Source organism: Sarcophilus harrisii, chromosome 2 (genome assembly GCF_902635505.1).
Source record: "Sarcophilus harrisii chromosome 2, mSarHar1.11, whole genome shotgun sequence".
Taxonomy (NCBI): Eukaryota; Metazoa; Chordata; class Mammalia; order Dasyuromorphia; family Dasyuridae; genus Sarcophilus; species Sarcophilus harrisii.
In genome coordinates this window covers 613,235,369-613,253,014 of record NC_045427.1, presented here as the reverse complement: position 1 = coordinate 613,253,014, position 17,646 = coordinate 613,235,369, and the positions used below count along the sequence as shown (strand labels likewise).

The 17,646-nt window shown below is 35.9% G+C and overlaps 1 protein-coding gene across 3 annotated transcripts in view; it reads right to left on the bottom strand.

Moving 5' to 3' along the window:
- Nucleotides 1–17,646, bottom strand: part of P4HA1 (prolyl 4-hydroxylase subunit alpha 1) — a 71,911-nt gene that overhangs the window by 3,869 nt on the left and 50,396 nt on the right. Inside the window, exons 7-12 of one of the 3 annotated variants that reach the window (XM_031956525.1) lie at nt 16,693–16,898; nt 12,723–12,899; nt 10,562–10,632; nt 4,121–4,220; nt 2,837–2,890; nt 214–279 (exon numbers count right to left, since the gene is read on the bottom strand). In XM_031956525.1, the coding sequence (XP_031812385.1) occupies nt 214–279; nt 2,837–2,890; nt 4,121–4,220; nt 10,562–10,632; nt 12,723–12,899; nt 16,693–16,898 (674 nt within the window). Of the gene's footprint in view, nt 1–213; nt 280–2,726; nt 2,781–2,836; nt 2,891–4,120; nt 4,221–9,346; nt 9,418–10,561; nt 10,633–12,722; nt 12,900–16,692; nt 16,899–17,646 lie in introns of all 3 variants that reach the window. The other 2 variants (XM_031956524.1, XM_031956526.1) reach the window with 2 other exon arrangements.

Sequence of the window (17,646 nt, the reverse complement as noted above, 5' to 3'; positions counted from 1 at the left end):
AAGCCTAATGTTGTTATAGTTGTAGGTATTAAAGTTCAGTATAAGCAAATTATGTGATATTGTCCATTCTCTGGATATGTCAAAATCACATCAAATAGCCCCTGAAAAAATGGAGATTTGCACTCTTGTCACACAGATAATTGTTTTTGTTCTAACAGAATTTGTCCCATAACAACTTTCCCAATTAAAACAGAAATGCCCAAGGGAACTTACATAGAACAACCATGTAGCGATTCTATTGCCTGTGCCCAGCTCTTTGAAAGCATCTGGTTCATCTTTCTGTGGATAAGGCAGTGAAGATTAAATAGATGTCAACCTTTATGAACCAAATAATCGATATAATGGCAACTGATCAATCGTAGGCTGAAGCTCACACGAAAAGACCAGAGTTTCCTTTGCATATTTGGTGCTTTCCATATAATATCTGACTGACATTTGAAAAGTTAAACAATTTCAATATATATGTATGCTAATTTTTTTTTTACCAAAATACTAACAGAAAAGAGACTATCTATCAAATCCAATTTCCCAAGTATTTCTGTATAGTAAAAGGAAGCTTTTTTTCTCAACAGTGTTCATATGTGAAGCCTATCACCTATTTTCAAGCCAACTAGAGATTTATACTTATCATGCAATTGATCTTTGATTATAAAGTCCTTTGAAATTCTAAAGGCCAGAAGTAACTTCCACAGGTAAAGAAAGGAACCTTCCTTTGGCAGTTACCAAAAGACATTTCAGGGGAAGTACAAAAAGGTCACACACTGGTTTTTTAATAGACTAAAAAAAAGTTCAAAGAATTTTCCACCATGAGGCCTACCCAAGAACAAATTTTCAGAAAAATTAAGTTACTTGGTATTATCTTTCTCTTGGGGTAGCTAGCATTTTAAACTCTCTACAGGAAAATATGATTTAAATCTACTTTTACAGAGTGGTGTCAATTTATGCTACTGCTTAAATCACACAAAATGAGTCATTTTTAGCCTATTAAGATATGAGGACTGAGAAATGTATTTTTGCTGGCACAGACCCATTTGGGACCTAGGAATTTTGCTGAAATCACCGAAGGGTTGGACACCACAAAAGTTGATGTTTTTAAACATAAAAGTATCTAAGAAAGTTAACTGAAATATTTGGCACAGTGTGCTATTTCTCATAATTTTGTGTAATTAATCAGAGACTTAGCAAGACAAACAGTATAGCATCCTCTAAAGCAATCTTAAATTGTATTACTGCAATGAGGGAGGTGGTTGTCCTATTATCTTATTACCTAAAACTCATCTGGAATACTGTGTTCAACTTGTCACCTTCCCAAAAGATGGTATCCCAAACTGAACCATGTCCAGAAAGTAAGAAAGAAGCCATTTGATCAAAATTATAACATGGGAAGATGAGTCAGAATAACTGGGGATATTTACCCTAGAGAAAAACTTAGAAGAACCACAATCTTTGTCTTCAAGCATTGATCTGTCATTTGGAATAAAAACAGACTTACTAAATTAAAATTAGATATTAAGAAGATCGACAGACTTAGGCTTAAAAGAAAGGACTCCCTAATAATTAGAGTTGTCTCTACAGAAGGGTTGGCTGATCCTGACAGATTTCTATTTGTATAATAGATTCACATAGCAGGGAAGAACATAATTAGATAATGCCTGCCAACCTCAAAGATTCTATGACCCCTGATTTGGGTAATGGGGTAATAATGCTGGTGATTAAAATGTGGTTTTCATTCTGAAAGATAAAAGAGGACAATATTTGCGTAATAAACCTAAGCATAAATTGTCTGAAGAATGGAGGAATTACTATTTCACAATAATACTGTAAATACTTTCTCCCTCCCTTCCTTAGCTAGACTATGAGTCAAAGATAAAAGCATGTGCTATATACTAATATCAATTTCATAGCTGGGACTATAAGAACAAAGCTAATCTTTACTGGTTTAAGTTAAAAGTTATTTTGTTTCTCCAGGATTAAAGGATATGCTCCTGTTATCTATTCACATATGAAATAATTTGGTTTATATGGATTTAGATCATTTCAAAAGCTGATTCATGCAATTGACATGTATGTGTATTAGTTTCTATCCTAATCAAGAAACAACAGTGTTTTTCATCCTACTGATTCTGAACAAAATATTTACATAACAGTTAGTAGATAGCTAGCTAATAGATCACAGCAGTGTCCACTTTATATTAATTCACAGACACCCAAAGTCACCAGAATTCAGTAGTGTTATTTTAGTAATAGCTACATGTGTAAATCACAAAAATTGAGTTTAATTAAAAGCACAATAAACTCCAGGAAAGTCAAACAACTGGAAAGCAAAGGACCTCTTTTCAGGTACTTTTTTTCCTAATTGAAAATGACATTTATATTTTCAATTTAACTTTATTCTAATCAAGTTAGGTCCAATTTACCAGTAATATACAAAACAAAGGATTTGTAACTTAGAAGGTAATAACACATATAGCTAATTCTGGACTTTTTTAAAATATAAAATTCATCATTTTTACCACAACATTCTTGATTTAATGCAACTGACAAGCTAAATGGTGACCCCCTTCATTCATCTGTTCCCCTGGTGGTTTTAGTGAGCTTCACTCAAATAATTTAAAAGAAGTGGTAGGCCAAGAAATTTTTAAAAAATAATAATAGAACAAGAGTGTGGAAACACTGTGTGCCTATACTTTAGTGGATTATTTTCACCCCTTCATCTTTTTACTTGCCCGTGCAAAGTCAAAGTGGGGTTCATACTGTCCTCCCACTCCATAATTTGCCACCTGAAAAAGAGAAACAATGCACATAAAGAACAAAATATAAGAATAGCTACACTTACCCTTCCAAAATCAAAGTGAGGCTCGTACTGGCCCCCTACGCCGTAGTTGGCTACCTACAGTGAAATGAAAAGCAACATAGCTAAAAGCAGTTACAGTTCCTGGAAAGTTAGGGGAGAGAAGGGGAGTCATTTACTATGTGCAACCTTTGAACTTTTCACCATCATTTCAGCAAAATTTTGGAAAAGCCAATTCTTCCTTAGTGCCCTCACTCAAAAATCAATGCAGGTGCAATATCCTGATTCAGCATTAAAATCTCAAAGGAAACATTCAGGGAAGATCAATGCTTTTTCCAAAGTCCAAAATGTTGGCAAATACCTCACTGTCGCTGTTTTCTACTCACACTAGGACCTGGTCCTGCCAGGTTTTTGTTTTTCCCCATTTAATGTAGTCGATAGAGCACCAGGCCTAGAATCAGGAAGACTTGTCTTCTCAAGTTCAAATCCTGACTGAGACACTTAGCAGTTGTGTGACCCTGGACAAGTCACTTAATCCTGTTTCCCTTCCTCATCTGTAAAATTATCTAAAAAAGGAAATGGCAAACTACTCTAGCACCAAGAAAACCCCAAATGGAGTCACTGAGAGTTGAACACAACTGAAAAACAACTGAAGAGCTGAAAACAGGGAAGAATTAAACACACATGGAGAGACAGACACACACACACACTCACTCACTCACACTCTCCCTTTCTCCCACTCCTTTCTGCCTGATGCCCCCAATCAGGCAGTTATAACTTTCCTTCCATGCTACAAAAACCAAAGTTAGGATAGCTAGTGGTCCCTATGAAAACTAGAGCAAGGAAAAAAGAATAAAGGAATATAACTGAACATAAAGTCAACAGACCTTCTAGACATTCTCAAGGATATCTATCTATATATATGTAGATAATATATAATAGATATTTTAAAGTTAAGCTTCTCTTTTACTCTGTAGATATATCATCCCTTTCCTCTCCTAGTCCTTTATTTTATGTATATATACACACATATACATAAATATATAAACATATATATATATTGCTTGATATTTAAACAAGTCTTTAAGAATCCATTAGAAAGATACTACTTTAATCCAATGAATGTCAAAGAATTCTCCTACAGAGGAGTTCTTTTCACCTGATTGGAGGTTGAGCAACAAGTGATATTAAAACAAGTCAGGTCTGTTTTTAAATGTGGTATTGGTAAATACATTAAGAAGGAGCTCTTTTGGGAATGGCCAAGATGAAAGGTCTTTGAAGGGAAGCAACATGGCTGAAGCAGTTTTCATTTTTAATTGGGGAACCTACCTGGAGTTCCTCGGCTGTGGAGACGTCTAATCCAGTGAGATCCTGTATTCTCATGTTAATTCGAGACACCACCGGGTCTTCATAACCAGACAACCAGGCGCTAAAACCAAAAACACATCACTTGCATCAACAAGATTCCAAGATAACATGCGGACTGATGTTTGTCATTTAGAAAATAAGCTCCAAGATAACAAACCTTCCAATTAGCCTTTTAACCAAAGATAGCCAGTTAAGTTGTTTGATTCCTGTCTCCAACTCCCCCATTTAGCTATGGATATTCTTCCAAAGTTTGATTCTGAGGCATCCCCACAGCATGAAGGGCTGTAGATGTTATGGTAGACAAGGGAAAGGTCTGGCAAGTGCTGAACCAAGCTCTACACCCAGGGCTATGCAAAAGCCCAGCCTGGCTAGGTCGGGAGAGAGGTTCATCAGCAAGCTGGCCACTAATTTTTCCATCATAGCCCTTCTCAAAAAGCATCTACTAAATTACAGAAGGGCTGTGGTCTGTGCCAGCGGATTTGTTATTAAAAATGCCAACATACATAAAAGAAGAGAACCTTGTCTTTCTGTATGTATCTCTGGCCAAAGTGACTATGGGACCTGCCATCACAGCAGGTACTAAATAAATACTTTCTCATTTATTCACTCTATCATATTTTTAGGATGGGATAGTGAGAAGAGAGGTAGAATTCCTCTGAATCTTTAAGTAAAAAAGGTACTATAAGACTCTCTCCCTTCTTTTCCTAATTTACATCATTTAAAATTCTTTTTTAAAAAACTCCACAGGTTAATATTTTTAAAATACTAGCGTTTTTCTACATTAAATATCAAGCAATATAAAAAGGACAGAAAAATGGTCATAAAATTTTCACCCAGCTATGTTCTAAGATAAAAATATTATCTGAAATCAGCATTGCTCTTCTGATTTCCTAAACAAGACTGAAGCAAAACTAAAATCCTAAGTATCGGCTCCATTATTTTACTTGTCTGCAACGAGTTCACATGTTCTAGCAAGGGATTCAAAGCCAATTGTTTAAAATACAGTTCTCACCTTTATGCAAATTTGACTTTATTACGTATAGAATTCTGAAAAAACCTGCATTCTAAAAAAATACCCATGTTAATGATAGTTACAATATTGTTCTTTCTCTCTGTGCCCCTATTCCAGGACTCTGAATCCACCACCCTTACACACACACACACACACAGACCCTGAGAGAGATATGTCTGTCCCAGGCCCTTGAGTAACCCTTCCCTTCTTGTCTGCGTCCATGGCCAACTGACCCCTACGTGTTCAACTTTCCATGTTTTTCTTCTTGGTTCTAACCAGGTCCCAACCTGACCTTGATTTGTGTGCTGGCCCTTCTCCCTCCACCCTCCTCCCTCTTCTCCACATCCATGGACAAATTCATGACACAAAAAATCACTATACAAAGAGAACTGCAAAACAGCCTGCTTACATAAGCCAAGAACCACCTCTGACTTTTCAGTGGTTGTCTGACAACAGAAGCCGCCTTCTAATGTTCAATTTCCTGCCTATGACAAGTCTCTTCTGCAATGTCTATATTAGCAAATGCCAACACAGTAAAGCTAACAAGGCACTCACATTGCTAGGTATATGAACACTATAGTCTCTCTCAGAACAGCAAAAAGTAAACAAAAATTAATTGCCAACATAGACAGCCCTTCAAAGCCTGGAGGTATGACAAGCAATCAAAAAACTTACTTTCTCTTGAGAATAATTGTTCAAAGGGAAAAACTACACATTTATGTAATCTCTCTTGTCTTTCTCTCCTTTGTCCATTATAAACTTTATGTGAATCCTCTTTTAAACAGAAAAAAGAATGGTTATTGAGATGGGAGTACAAAGGTAAATTTACATTTACATTTCTTGCCATCTCCTCTATCCTGAAAAGTAAATGCATGTCCACCTTTATCTCGGCCCCTGTAGAGTTTATGAAAAACTGCATATTCCTTACTTAGCCTTTTCATTTATTTATTAATCAAAAGAACCAGATTCTACTTACTATCCTTATTTCTGGAATGGTTTTACGTCCCAGCTGCACTATTTTAAAAAAAGCAAACCCTAGTTTGGAGTCACAGGCTGTAAGTTTCAATAAGTTCTCTGCCAGTTCCTGGATGATTTGGGGCCTCCTTCAGTCAAGATATGGCCTCTATTTCTCTAGGCCTAATACGCTGCTGAAAGAACCTGGAAAAATCGTTAAAACCATGCTGACTGGATCCAATACAAACTTATGTTGCATTGGACACTCACTGACTCTGGACAGTGCTGCGACACCTCCCTTATCAACCCACTTTTCTAGCCCAAACCACAGTTCTCCTAAATCTTTTCATCCCTCCTCAAGTTTCCCATAGCTTTCCCTTCTCTCACCCTCAATCCTGCTCCATCTTTCACTGAAAAAGCTGAGGGTTCCCCTGCGAGCTTTCTCTTTCCCAACCTTTCATCTCACATCATTCAGATGCCTTCTGCCACTGCTTCCTTCCTTCACTCCTGTCTCATATGAAGAGGTTCACCCCTTTCTTTGCTAAAGCAAAGTCTTGAGGGTTTTTTTGTTGTCATTAACTGTTGTATCTATATTCAAAGTACACTTTTTGGTAAAACTCACCATCAGAAATGTCAGTAGCATCAAATATGATCTTTTTTCTTCTGAAACTTAAAGCATGCTATTATAAATTCTTATTTTTCAATTTTAGCTCGTTCTTTTAATTTGCCTACAGAATATCATTTATCAGACACTAAATCCTGTTTATCAACTTGTATACTAAGCCACAGTTAGCTTCATCTTGAAAGGAACCTTAAACAAAAAGTATTTCAAAATTTTGGTTTGAAAAGACATAGGTGACTTGCCAGCAACTTGCAGATGGTCAGTGGAAGAAACAAAAGTCCTCTTTTCTAACAGAAAGAGATCTATACACATACTTTGCCTAAGAAACCCTTTTTTGGAGGAACAAGAAAATTCTTATTTCAGCTGAAGATGATGTCATTTTTTTATAAATTTAAAAAATAATACTTTGAAGTTCTCCATTGACCCTTTCAAAATACAGATAGTCCCAGAGCAAAAATTAAATTACTGCTTACTGACATTAATGCACAAATTTTTTCTCATGTTGTGTTGCAGGAAGAGGTTCTCTCCCCATCCTGCCTTTAAAGTATAATTCATGAAAGGAACATAAAATGTCCACTTAAACACAGTACCAAATTATAGTACCATATTTTTAAATGAGATTTGCAATGAAGAAAAAAAGTTCAAATGTAGCTTGAAATATTTATTAAATTATCAGAAAAGTAAAATTCACTAGTCAAAAGGCCTTCATTCAATAAAACTCCATCATTATACTAGTTTCAATAGCTCAGAAAGAAGAGTATTAAAAAATAATTTTTAAAAATCACTATTGACAAGACTTGAAATCATATTTAAAGTTTTATATAGAATCACTTTCTTAGTTCTTGCTTTATAGGCAAGAAGATTGTTTTAAAAGGAAAAGAAAAGGTGGCAGGTCCAATATTCCTAAGAGAGATTCTCTAAATCTCACTGTGCCATGGAAACTTTTTTAACCAGGCTGCTTTAAAAACACACACATATATCTGGTCTTTGCCAACACTAAATTTATTCTGGCATTACTCACAATTTGTCATGACTTCTGATGCTACTGGCTAAACTGCCTTCCTTTGCCACGTTCTACATCAACTATAACTGTGCCCTTCCCAGAAATCCAGGAATTCTGTCTTTCAGAAGACTGGTCTCATTATAATATGTGAGGTTTGGTTTCTTTTTAAAGAAATCTGGAATGTTTAGAAATATTTGGTCATTGAGAAAAAAGTTATGTTTCTAGGCTGCTCTCCTAGGAGTGATTTATTTTAAATGCCTGGCAAAAGGCCCCATAGCCCTAAGAAAAAATATTTATTCAAAAAGCCTATTATATATCTATATGCCTTGAAAAAATTTATCAACAAAGTTTTTCTTTTAAAGTGTTGGCAAAAAGCCCCATAACCCTAAAGGCAATATATTCAAAAAGCCTATCTACATGCCTTGAAAGAATTTACCAATATATTAAATTTGCACTTTTTATTTATTCTCTAGATAGTTCCCTGAAATAACTAGCTTAATCTGAACATTTAGCAGTTAAGTACCACAGGCGATCATTTTGTACAGAAGTCTCCAGAATAAATAACAGTCTAATTCCTGTGAAAAAAGATAGACTTCCCTTAGAATGGGAGCTTTAAAGAAGAAAGAGGTTATGTTATCGAAGGAAAGACTGTCCCCAGACAGAGCAGATTCTGTGAACAAGCAGCCTTTAGAAGGTTCCTTCAATGGAATTCTCCTCATATGGCCCAAACTAAAAGCACATTGTAGCAAATATAAATTGAGTGCCACTGGATTATTTTGGTTATGAAAAGAACACACACAGAGAGAGACTGAAAACTAAGCTAATACAAAAGGAGACATGGAATCATGTCAAAGCAAGGAAATGCTAAATTAAGACCCTCTCTCCAGCCTTAGCACCACTAAGGTGATGTATTGCAGATGCTACAAAATGGTTATTTCAGTTGGATTTCCTCTCCTTCATGGGCTGAAACTGCCTACTCATTTCCAAGTAGGTATGCTTTACTTTCACTTCCAAAGCTCCTATTTTGAAGTATTGATTTTTAAATGACCTTTTGGGATCATACAACTTCGTTGCTCACCCCTCTCCTTCCAGAAAAAAAAAAAAGAGAGATAGCAAAGCATATGACATAAAGTTTGGGAAATTAATTTATTCTGCAGTGAAAGTTCAACTTCACTTATATGCAGGATTGATTTTTTTCTGTTGTCATTTAGGATCTGGTATTCCCACTGGATTTTTTTTTTAGATAGCTCAAAAGATTACAGTCATTATTAGATAGGTTTGAATCTTAATCATATTTCTCCAGGCTTTGCCTAAAAAGTGAGTTAATAGTAACCAGCTCTGACATGTTGGACATTTAGGAAAACGCATGCAGGTATGTAAGTAACTTTTATTAGTACCATCTTATTAAGATGCTACTTCATTATGTTCCATCTCCTTTACATTCTCCAAAAAGCAGTAAGCATAAGCACAGCTAAATTCTCCCTTTGGCTCCCCAGTTAAAACAAAGGGAAGAAAAAAGCCTGAAGATTAAACCAAATGGGATCAGCCGGAGAATTTCTCATTTCACCCATGTTTCACTGGCTGTTTTCCCCTTACCTCTTAGATACTCTGTACTGTGCTGTGGTCAATTTTCCAGTCTCTGGGTCATGTACTGTAGCCCGGCTCAGCTACAAAAAAGAGAAAGGACAAGAACTTACTCTTATAGGAGGCTTTGGTTTTTGTTTGTTTGATTGGTTTAGTTTTGTTTTGCCAAGCCATAGATGATCAGAAAGGTTCCGATTGGTCTGGATTGTATGTAATGCTCTCAAATTGGCAAAAATAGTTAGAAAGGTGGCAGCAAAGGGAGCCACTTCCAAATCAAGGAGAATTGGATAAACATGTTTAGTTGCAAATTGGTTGTCCTTTCACTTTTTTTAAAAAAGTCATTTGAAGCTTCCTACAAATAACTTTTAGCACTGTGTTTCACAGGATTGTCCCCAAACTCTAGAAGGCAAATGCATTTTGTTTTTCTTATCTAGATTTCATCTACAGAGATAATAACATGTATAATCAAGTTATGACTTTCATGAAGAAAATCATCACTAATTAATAGCTAGTAGAAATCCATCTTTTAAAAATATCATTGAAATAAGGTTGTTTGGTTGTGTTGTTTGTTTTTTGGCATTTTGCTGGAGAAAACAGTAAGACAACTGAGTTCAAGTTATAGGATTTGGAAAAATTCCTTGAGAGATGGGAAAAGTACTATTCTTTCTTAGTGCCAAATCTTAGTCAGGAAATTTGTAAAATTAAAAAATAATCTTAATGGGACAAAAACAGATTAAAACTCTGGACAAAGTGATGTTATATAACTGATGAACAAGTGTTTCTGAAGGCTGATACTAGAGTGACAGGGGAGAATCTGTATTCTCTGTAGCACTGGATGTGATGGACATTAATAAGCATCTCAGGCTGCCAGACTCATCTAGGACTAGTTTTCTTGGCAGGGACAAAGAAAAAAAAAACAGACATCAGACCACTTCCAGGGATATTTTATATCTCAAGAGGAAAGCTACAAAATGTCACATTAATTCCCTGAAAATGAGAATGTAACTAATTAAAAACTAAAGCCCTCACTTCTAGCTGAGGGGCTCCACCTGTGAAACACAAGAGCGGCTTCTCTACATGTATTACAATGGTGGTGACTTGAGCTGGAGACTCAAAAATGAAAATATTGTTTAGTAAACAAGCTTCTCTCCCTGAATGAGCACAATACCTGTGGGAAGTATACAACACTCATTACAGGGCAAAATATTCCGCGTTTGTCTCTCTTACCTTTTGCTAATTCTGTAATGGGCCGTCTCCAAGACTCCTGTTATTGGATTTGAAATGGTGGCTCGCCTCAGCTGTGAAGCCAACCATCAAAATAGTTGTATTATAAAAACAAAAATTGCATCACATTTATCCGACCAATCAGAATCCCGAGGTAGGGGTTGGGGGAAGGGGCAGGGAAGGAAAAACTCATTAAGATACAATGCTTTTCAAAGCAGATTGTTTTAAGTTTTTTGAGTTTTTTTCCCTACAGGACTTGAGGGATGGGGGGGGGGGAGGGAAGTAAGAAGAAGGGATTATGGTAAGAAGTAGAAAGATAGTTATAATGTTTGTGTGTATGTAATTATAAAAATGATATTTTTTTAAACATCTAGACTTGTGATTTCATTGATATAAGGAACACCTCTTTCAAAGCAGATCAACAAATATTTTATAGTTTATGAGCTGACTGGGTGTGGTAGGTATTGGAATAGGACTTGATCAGTCTTCTTGACTCTGAGATCAGTTCTCTATTCCATGCTAAACAACTTTTTTTTTTTTAGCTAGAATCTGTCTTTTAAAAACTAGGATATTACATCTCTTAAGAGTGGATATCTCAAACACATTTCTTCTTTGATTCTTCTTGTGAATTCTAAGTGAAGGATCTCCTAAAATTGTTGATAAGGAGGCAATTTAAAATAGATCAGCATCATTTAGAGTTACTTTCCTCTCAGCTGAAGGAAACAAGCAGATTAAAAAAATATTCCATCTTAAATTCTAAAGATGATTGGATGAAGCAATTTTGAGTTCAAAATGGAAGGATATAGCTGATCCAAATAAGGTTAGTAAATTTTGTTGATAAATTCGGGAACTTGTTAACTACAACATCTTTATAAGACCTCATCTTCAAAGACAGATTACTAGACACGGATTTAATTGTGTACTCTGCTTGCATTCAATATTCCCAAGGGAATCCATACTACACCATTTAAAATTTATTATTATCTAGTAGGGATTATTATAGGACATGATTCACTGAGACAGAAATTCAGAAAAGAATTGATAGCACATATAGAGTTTTTTGCACAAGGTTATAAATTATAAGACCTCAAGTTTAGGGTCCCATTACTGAAGGCTAAAGCAGAGAGTCATTACATGGTAAGTCACTTTTCCTCATTTTACAAAGTATTCCTCTGTTGGTTAAAAAAAAAAAAAATTACAGAATACCAATTTGAACAGCTGTTATGGCTTAATTCAGATTTTTTAAAAATTCATTAAAAGGCTCAAAAAACTTTAACCTTTCATTTTTGAAGGAACCAAGGAAGCTATTCACATTAAATTAACAATCTCCTCTACTGTTTATTCTGTATGCAAATAGTTTGGCAGTTTGTTCCCTTTCCAACACAATCAAAAACAGTTATTTAATTCTACAATTACAAAACATCTTTTAAAATGAGCTAATGGGAAAAAAAGAAGGCCTGGACCATGAAATAACATTGGTCTAGTTCCTGTCACACTCTCATAAAATAAAAATTAATTTCTTATCATTTACATGCTCATGTTTGTGCTATTAAGCTCTTAAAAGGAGGTAAAAGGGGATGGAATGAGAGTCAGACAGTAGAAGTCAAAATGATGGGTTATGCTTTCCCCTACAATGGTGCATGATACTGTTGGGATGACAAACATATAAGCTAGCATTAAAACATAGTAACAAGGGACCTAAAATAAATTAATACTTCAACTGCATTTTCTGAATGCATTTTCTATTGAAGGTGTGAAAAAGCAGAAACCTTCCCAGACTAATAGATTACAAAACTCCAGAACATAAAAAGTTCCTAAGCATAATGCTCAAAGGAGAATTATTTAAAAAAAAAAAAAAGTATGTTTTTTTTCCAAGTTGTGGTTCAAACACAATTACAATGTAAATCTGGGGGAAAAAAAAACTGGCAGAAACAGAATCTGATTGCCACATTTATATTAGAAGCCACGCATTCTACTTAGGGTAAGCCATAAACCCAAGAAAAAATAAGTTAGATATGTCACAATCCAGTACAATTCATTCTTAAAGTCTTACAAAGAGGAAAAAAAACACTATAAAATCATGTCAGACTTCAAAAAAACCAAACCAAGTTCCTCCACATGGCACTATCTATAAAACTCCAAAAAATTAAAATGAAATTTTTACCCTGGGTTTTGCTAGGTCTTTAACAATTTCAATCTCAGCATCAGAAATTATTTCATGAAAACGAACAATGCGAGGTTTGTCCCACTCATCCTCTTGTTTGGCTGGAGCCAAGATAAACTTGGGGTTCCGATTGCCATCATGGTAGCGGCAGAAGAGTTTCTTCTGTCTCTGAGGGGTCTGAGAATAAAATGGAAAGAAACGGGAAAACATAAGAAAATATTGTGGATATGGGAAAATAGTTCAAAATTCTCCAGATTCTCCAAGTACTTTGTAGGAAACCCCAGATCCTTAAATGAATTGGGTACCTTAAAAGCAGAAACTACAATGCATTTGCTTGGTGCTATGCAGGGAGAAATCTTTCAGTCACAGGAAAATACTATATAGTCTTTGTATTGTGATTAGCAATAATTATTCAATCACTAGAAAGGATACAAAGCTAAGTAAGAAATTACCAGGTAAATTTAATCTATTTTGATGGGCAAGAAGATTACTTCTCATATAATAAAACTATCTCAAAGAGCTTTGACAGATACCCTTCTTGACATTAAAAACAAGCCAACTTTCAGAATGAAAAATGAATTTTGTTGTTGGTGGTGGTGGCGGTGGTGGTTGTGTGTGTGTGTGTGTGTGTGTGTGTGTGTGTGTGTGTGAAGAAGACAATAAAGAAAGAAATAGGTGTTGTTCCTCAAAATAAAAATCCAAGATTTCTTCATATTCTTCATAGTAATTGGGCAGCTTCCTTATTATAAAGAAGTACTTTCTTTTGGTTAAAAAACCTCCTTTTCAACCCACTCTCCCAAACAATTTCTAGATATCCTCAAGGTATCATAGAGAACAGGGAAGATGCTGGAGGGATGGAAAAAGCCAAATGTCTTTATTTTCTTTAAAAAAAAAAAAGCCTATTAACTCTAAGCTTCTGAGTTTTATTTAATTTCTGGCAAAATTCTACACCACATTAGAGAAAGAATGATTTAGAGAAGGAAGGGATGATTACAGAGAATCATCAAGGTCACATCAAAAAAGGGTCATTTCAATTTAGAAAACTCAAAAAAAAAAAACCCTCTTCTTATTTGTCTCAGAAATTCTCCTCATAGGTATCAACCTCAAGGAAGTCCAAAGCAAAAAGTTCCCATGTACTAAAATATTTACAGCAGCACTTTTTTTTACAAAGCCAAAAAAAAAAAAAAAAAAAAAAAAGAAAAGAAAAGAAAAGAAAGAAAAAATGGATGCCCATCAAATCAAAGATGGCTGGGAGGAAATATTATATATGAATAGAATATTATGTTATATTGCTTGAAGAAATTTCAAATATAAGGAATTTATTGAAACATGGAGAAAATGATATAAATTGAACTAGAGGGCAACAGAGTCTACACAGAATTTTGTACATAACTACACAGTCATGTTTTATGAAAAACATAAAAGGAAGAGACTAAGAGAAACTAACCTCCTTTCCTTTTTTGGTTTATTTTTGTTTACAGGGTCACTAAGCTGGTATATCAATGTGAAAATTTTTACTTGGATTTTAGCAAAGCATCTGATAAAGTCTCTCATGCTATTTTTGTGAAAAAGATAATTCAAAGTGAGCTCTCATAAATGTGGAGTTAAATCAACTCAAAACTGGCTGGGGCCCAAGAATGGGCATTTAAGTGGTTCAATGTCAGGCTGAGAAGATTCATGCATTACCTCCATGGATCAGCAGTAAACATCAGTGAACTTGGATAAGGCACAAATGGAATAGTTTTCAAATTTGCAGGTGTCACAAAGCTGGAAAGGTGAGCTAACATACTGAACTACATAATGAATAGCAAAGTCAAGTTTCAAAAAGACTTTCACTTTTCCTATACCTTTCCTGCTCTCCAGTCATGTAACCATTCCCCTATTTCACACCCTCATTACCTCTTATCTAGATAATTGTAATAGTCTCCTAATGGTTTTTCTGCCTCTTTCCCCTTTATAGAGGTCTTTCCCCTCTATAATCTGCTCTCCATATAGTATCCAAAGTGACAGCCCTAAAGCACAAACTCAACCAAATCTCTTCTCTGCTCAATAAACTCCAGGGTCTATTACCTCTAGGAGCAATCTCAAAAACCTCTTTTTAACACTTAAAAGCTATGCACCACATTCTGGCTAAGACTGTTGTTGCCTGAAGGGAAGCAGACCACTCAACTTCTACATACTTATTTCAGTAAAAACCTGACATTCATATCTAACTACATAATGACAATGAAGTCCAATGAGAATCTACAGTAAGTGATTTTTCCACCTCAGAAGAACATCCAAAAAAGTCATCTAGAAGCTGCCAGGCAATAGAAAAAGAAACCATCAGCAAAGCCAGCAGGGCAAATAATCCTACCTCTTAGTCTGATAGGCCAGAAACAGCCGTGGTCTGCAAATCTCTGTGTCTGGAGGCAGCAAGAATGGAAAGCCCACAATGGGGAAACTGGAAAGCGCAAAGGGCTACCAGTAAGAAGAGGGCACAGAGCTCAGAGCAGGACATTCTTAATGTCCCGGGGATACCGAGGTTACCAGCACTCTGTTCCGAATTGCCACGGAGGGTCCTGAAGATCGAGCTCTATGGCTCAAGACTGGAGTAGGGCAAGGAGAGGACTAACTCTGGGAATGGCCATCACCCCTTTTCAGGCTCTCATTGTTTTCTTCCTTCAACAACTTTCTTATTCAAGTCTTCTACTATTCCAAAATATAGCTGCCAAAATGCTATTCCTAAAATACAGCTCTGACTCTTTTAAAAACAATAATGATAATAATAATAATAATATTTTTTACTAGCTTCCTATTGCCTCTTAAGATAAAATACAAAATTCTCAACTTGGCATTTAAAGTTCTCCACAATCTTGCTCCCACTTATCTTTACAGTCTTATACCACTCTTCTTCACACACTCTTTATCTTACTGGCCCCTTCCACGGGATTCCATTCTGTGTTTTTGCAAAGGCTATGCCTCATGACTGAAAAGTACTCTCTATTTGCCTCTCTGACCATGAGAATCCCCCAACTTTTTTCGAATCTTAGCTCTGTGGGAAGACCTTGCTACTTCCTCCCTCCCATTACCCACATTAAAGCTCTTTCTCCTCTTATGACTTTGTATAATTCACCACATTTGCTTATCCAAGTATACATCACATCCCTGTAGAAGGCAAACTTCTTGAACCTACGTCTCTCACCGTTGACTTTGTATAGCTAGCACTTTCCCAAAAAAGGTGCTTATTGACTGAACTGAGGATTTGTCTTCTGCTGCTCCAGAGGATAAGGACAGAACAAAAATTAGTGAAATTATAGCTACCCCAAAATGGAATAGGTTCCATGGGAGGTGAGGCTCCTCCCTAAGTCCTACCTGTCCAGGATACTGTAAGACAGGGTTTGGTAAGGTCTCAAAGGCAAGACCAGCAAGATTGCTTCCAACATCATAATTTGAGCTTTCTATTGATGGTGCTACTAAGAGAAATGCTACATAGGATGATGAGTGACATTCTTAAATAACCTTACTTGAATCTGTGTTTGAAATAGAAAGCAAGGTGGTCCTTAAGGGCACAGTCTTATTACTTTTCTCTACATCCCAGCACCTACCATATGTCCACAACAAGTAGATAATCAACAAATGCTCATTGACAGCCCTCAAATGAAATAAAGAGAAGCCTAAAGTCTCTGTGGGCCTACACTAGAAATGGTTTAAAAAAATCTTTGTCATGTAGGATGACTGGGATAACACAAATGTTATGTTTACAAATTTGTAAAGGTAATGTTCATCATCATAAGAAAAATTTCTATCTATGCAACGACTTCAGTATCTTCTCTGGGTATAAAGGCACTTTTAACCTTCCCTATGTTGAGTGTCAATTTCCAGCATTTTCAGGTGCCTCTTCTTTGAATTCTAAATATCTCTCTCTCTCTCTCTCTCACACACACACACACACACACACACACACACAAAGTTGGCTGTTCTACTTTACCATTTTGAGACCCTCCCCACGGCACAGCATTTCGTACTTCCGCCTTTCGGACAGGTAATCCTTGGCACGTCCCTTTCTCTTTGGAGCACTTTCCTGCTCAGGTTGGTCAGCAGCAGATTTTGTGGTAGATTTATTGGTATCTTTTTCTTTAGCCATTATATACTCAAAATATTTTAAGTTACCATTGGCTCTTTGATGTTCAGGATCTAGTGACACAGTAAGAAAGACAGACCACAGATATTTAAGGATCAGCACATATAACAACACAAAAGTCCTGAAGAAGAATCATTTACTTCAGGCTAACAAATACTATATTTACATTGGGAATTTACTCAACCACAATTTCTTTGATTATCATCAAAGAAAGCTTTACTCATCTTACTTGTACCCAGAACAAAGGAGATTTTTCTGAGACCTCCCCCCCCAAAAAAATTATCAGTATGTGGGATAATATCTACTAATATCTCTCATTCTGATTCTTCATTATGTCACAGAAATAACCCTGGACTCCCAAAAGGCACTGCTAATTGAATACAGATTTTGGTAGGTCCTGCCCTGAAATACTTCAAGTTTAGGTCCATCAATGCCTATTAGATTTAGAGCTCAAGAGGATCTTACAGATCATCTAGTCCAACTACCTCACTTTACAGATGATGAAACTGAAGCCTTCAAAGTGACTTGTCCAAGGTCACACAGGCAGGTGATCCAAAGTTGTGTCTTCTGACTTCAATCCCACACTTTCCATTACTATATTTACTATCATGCCATGATGCCTTCATAGTGAAGTTCAGAGAGACTAATCATCAGAATAGCTATAGTGGGATGAATTTTTTTTCCACTAATTCTTAAAAGACAATCAACTAAGCCACAGAGGGTTTTCAATCTGCATTGACAAAAGGAGTGTCATACAGACAAAAATCAGAAATTGTATTTAAGTATAAAGAAAATAATAGG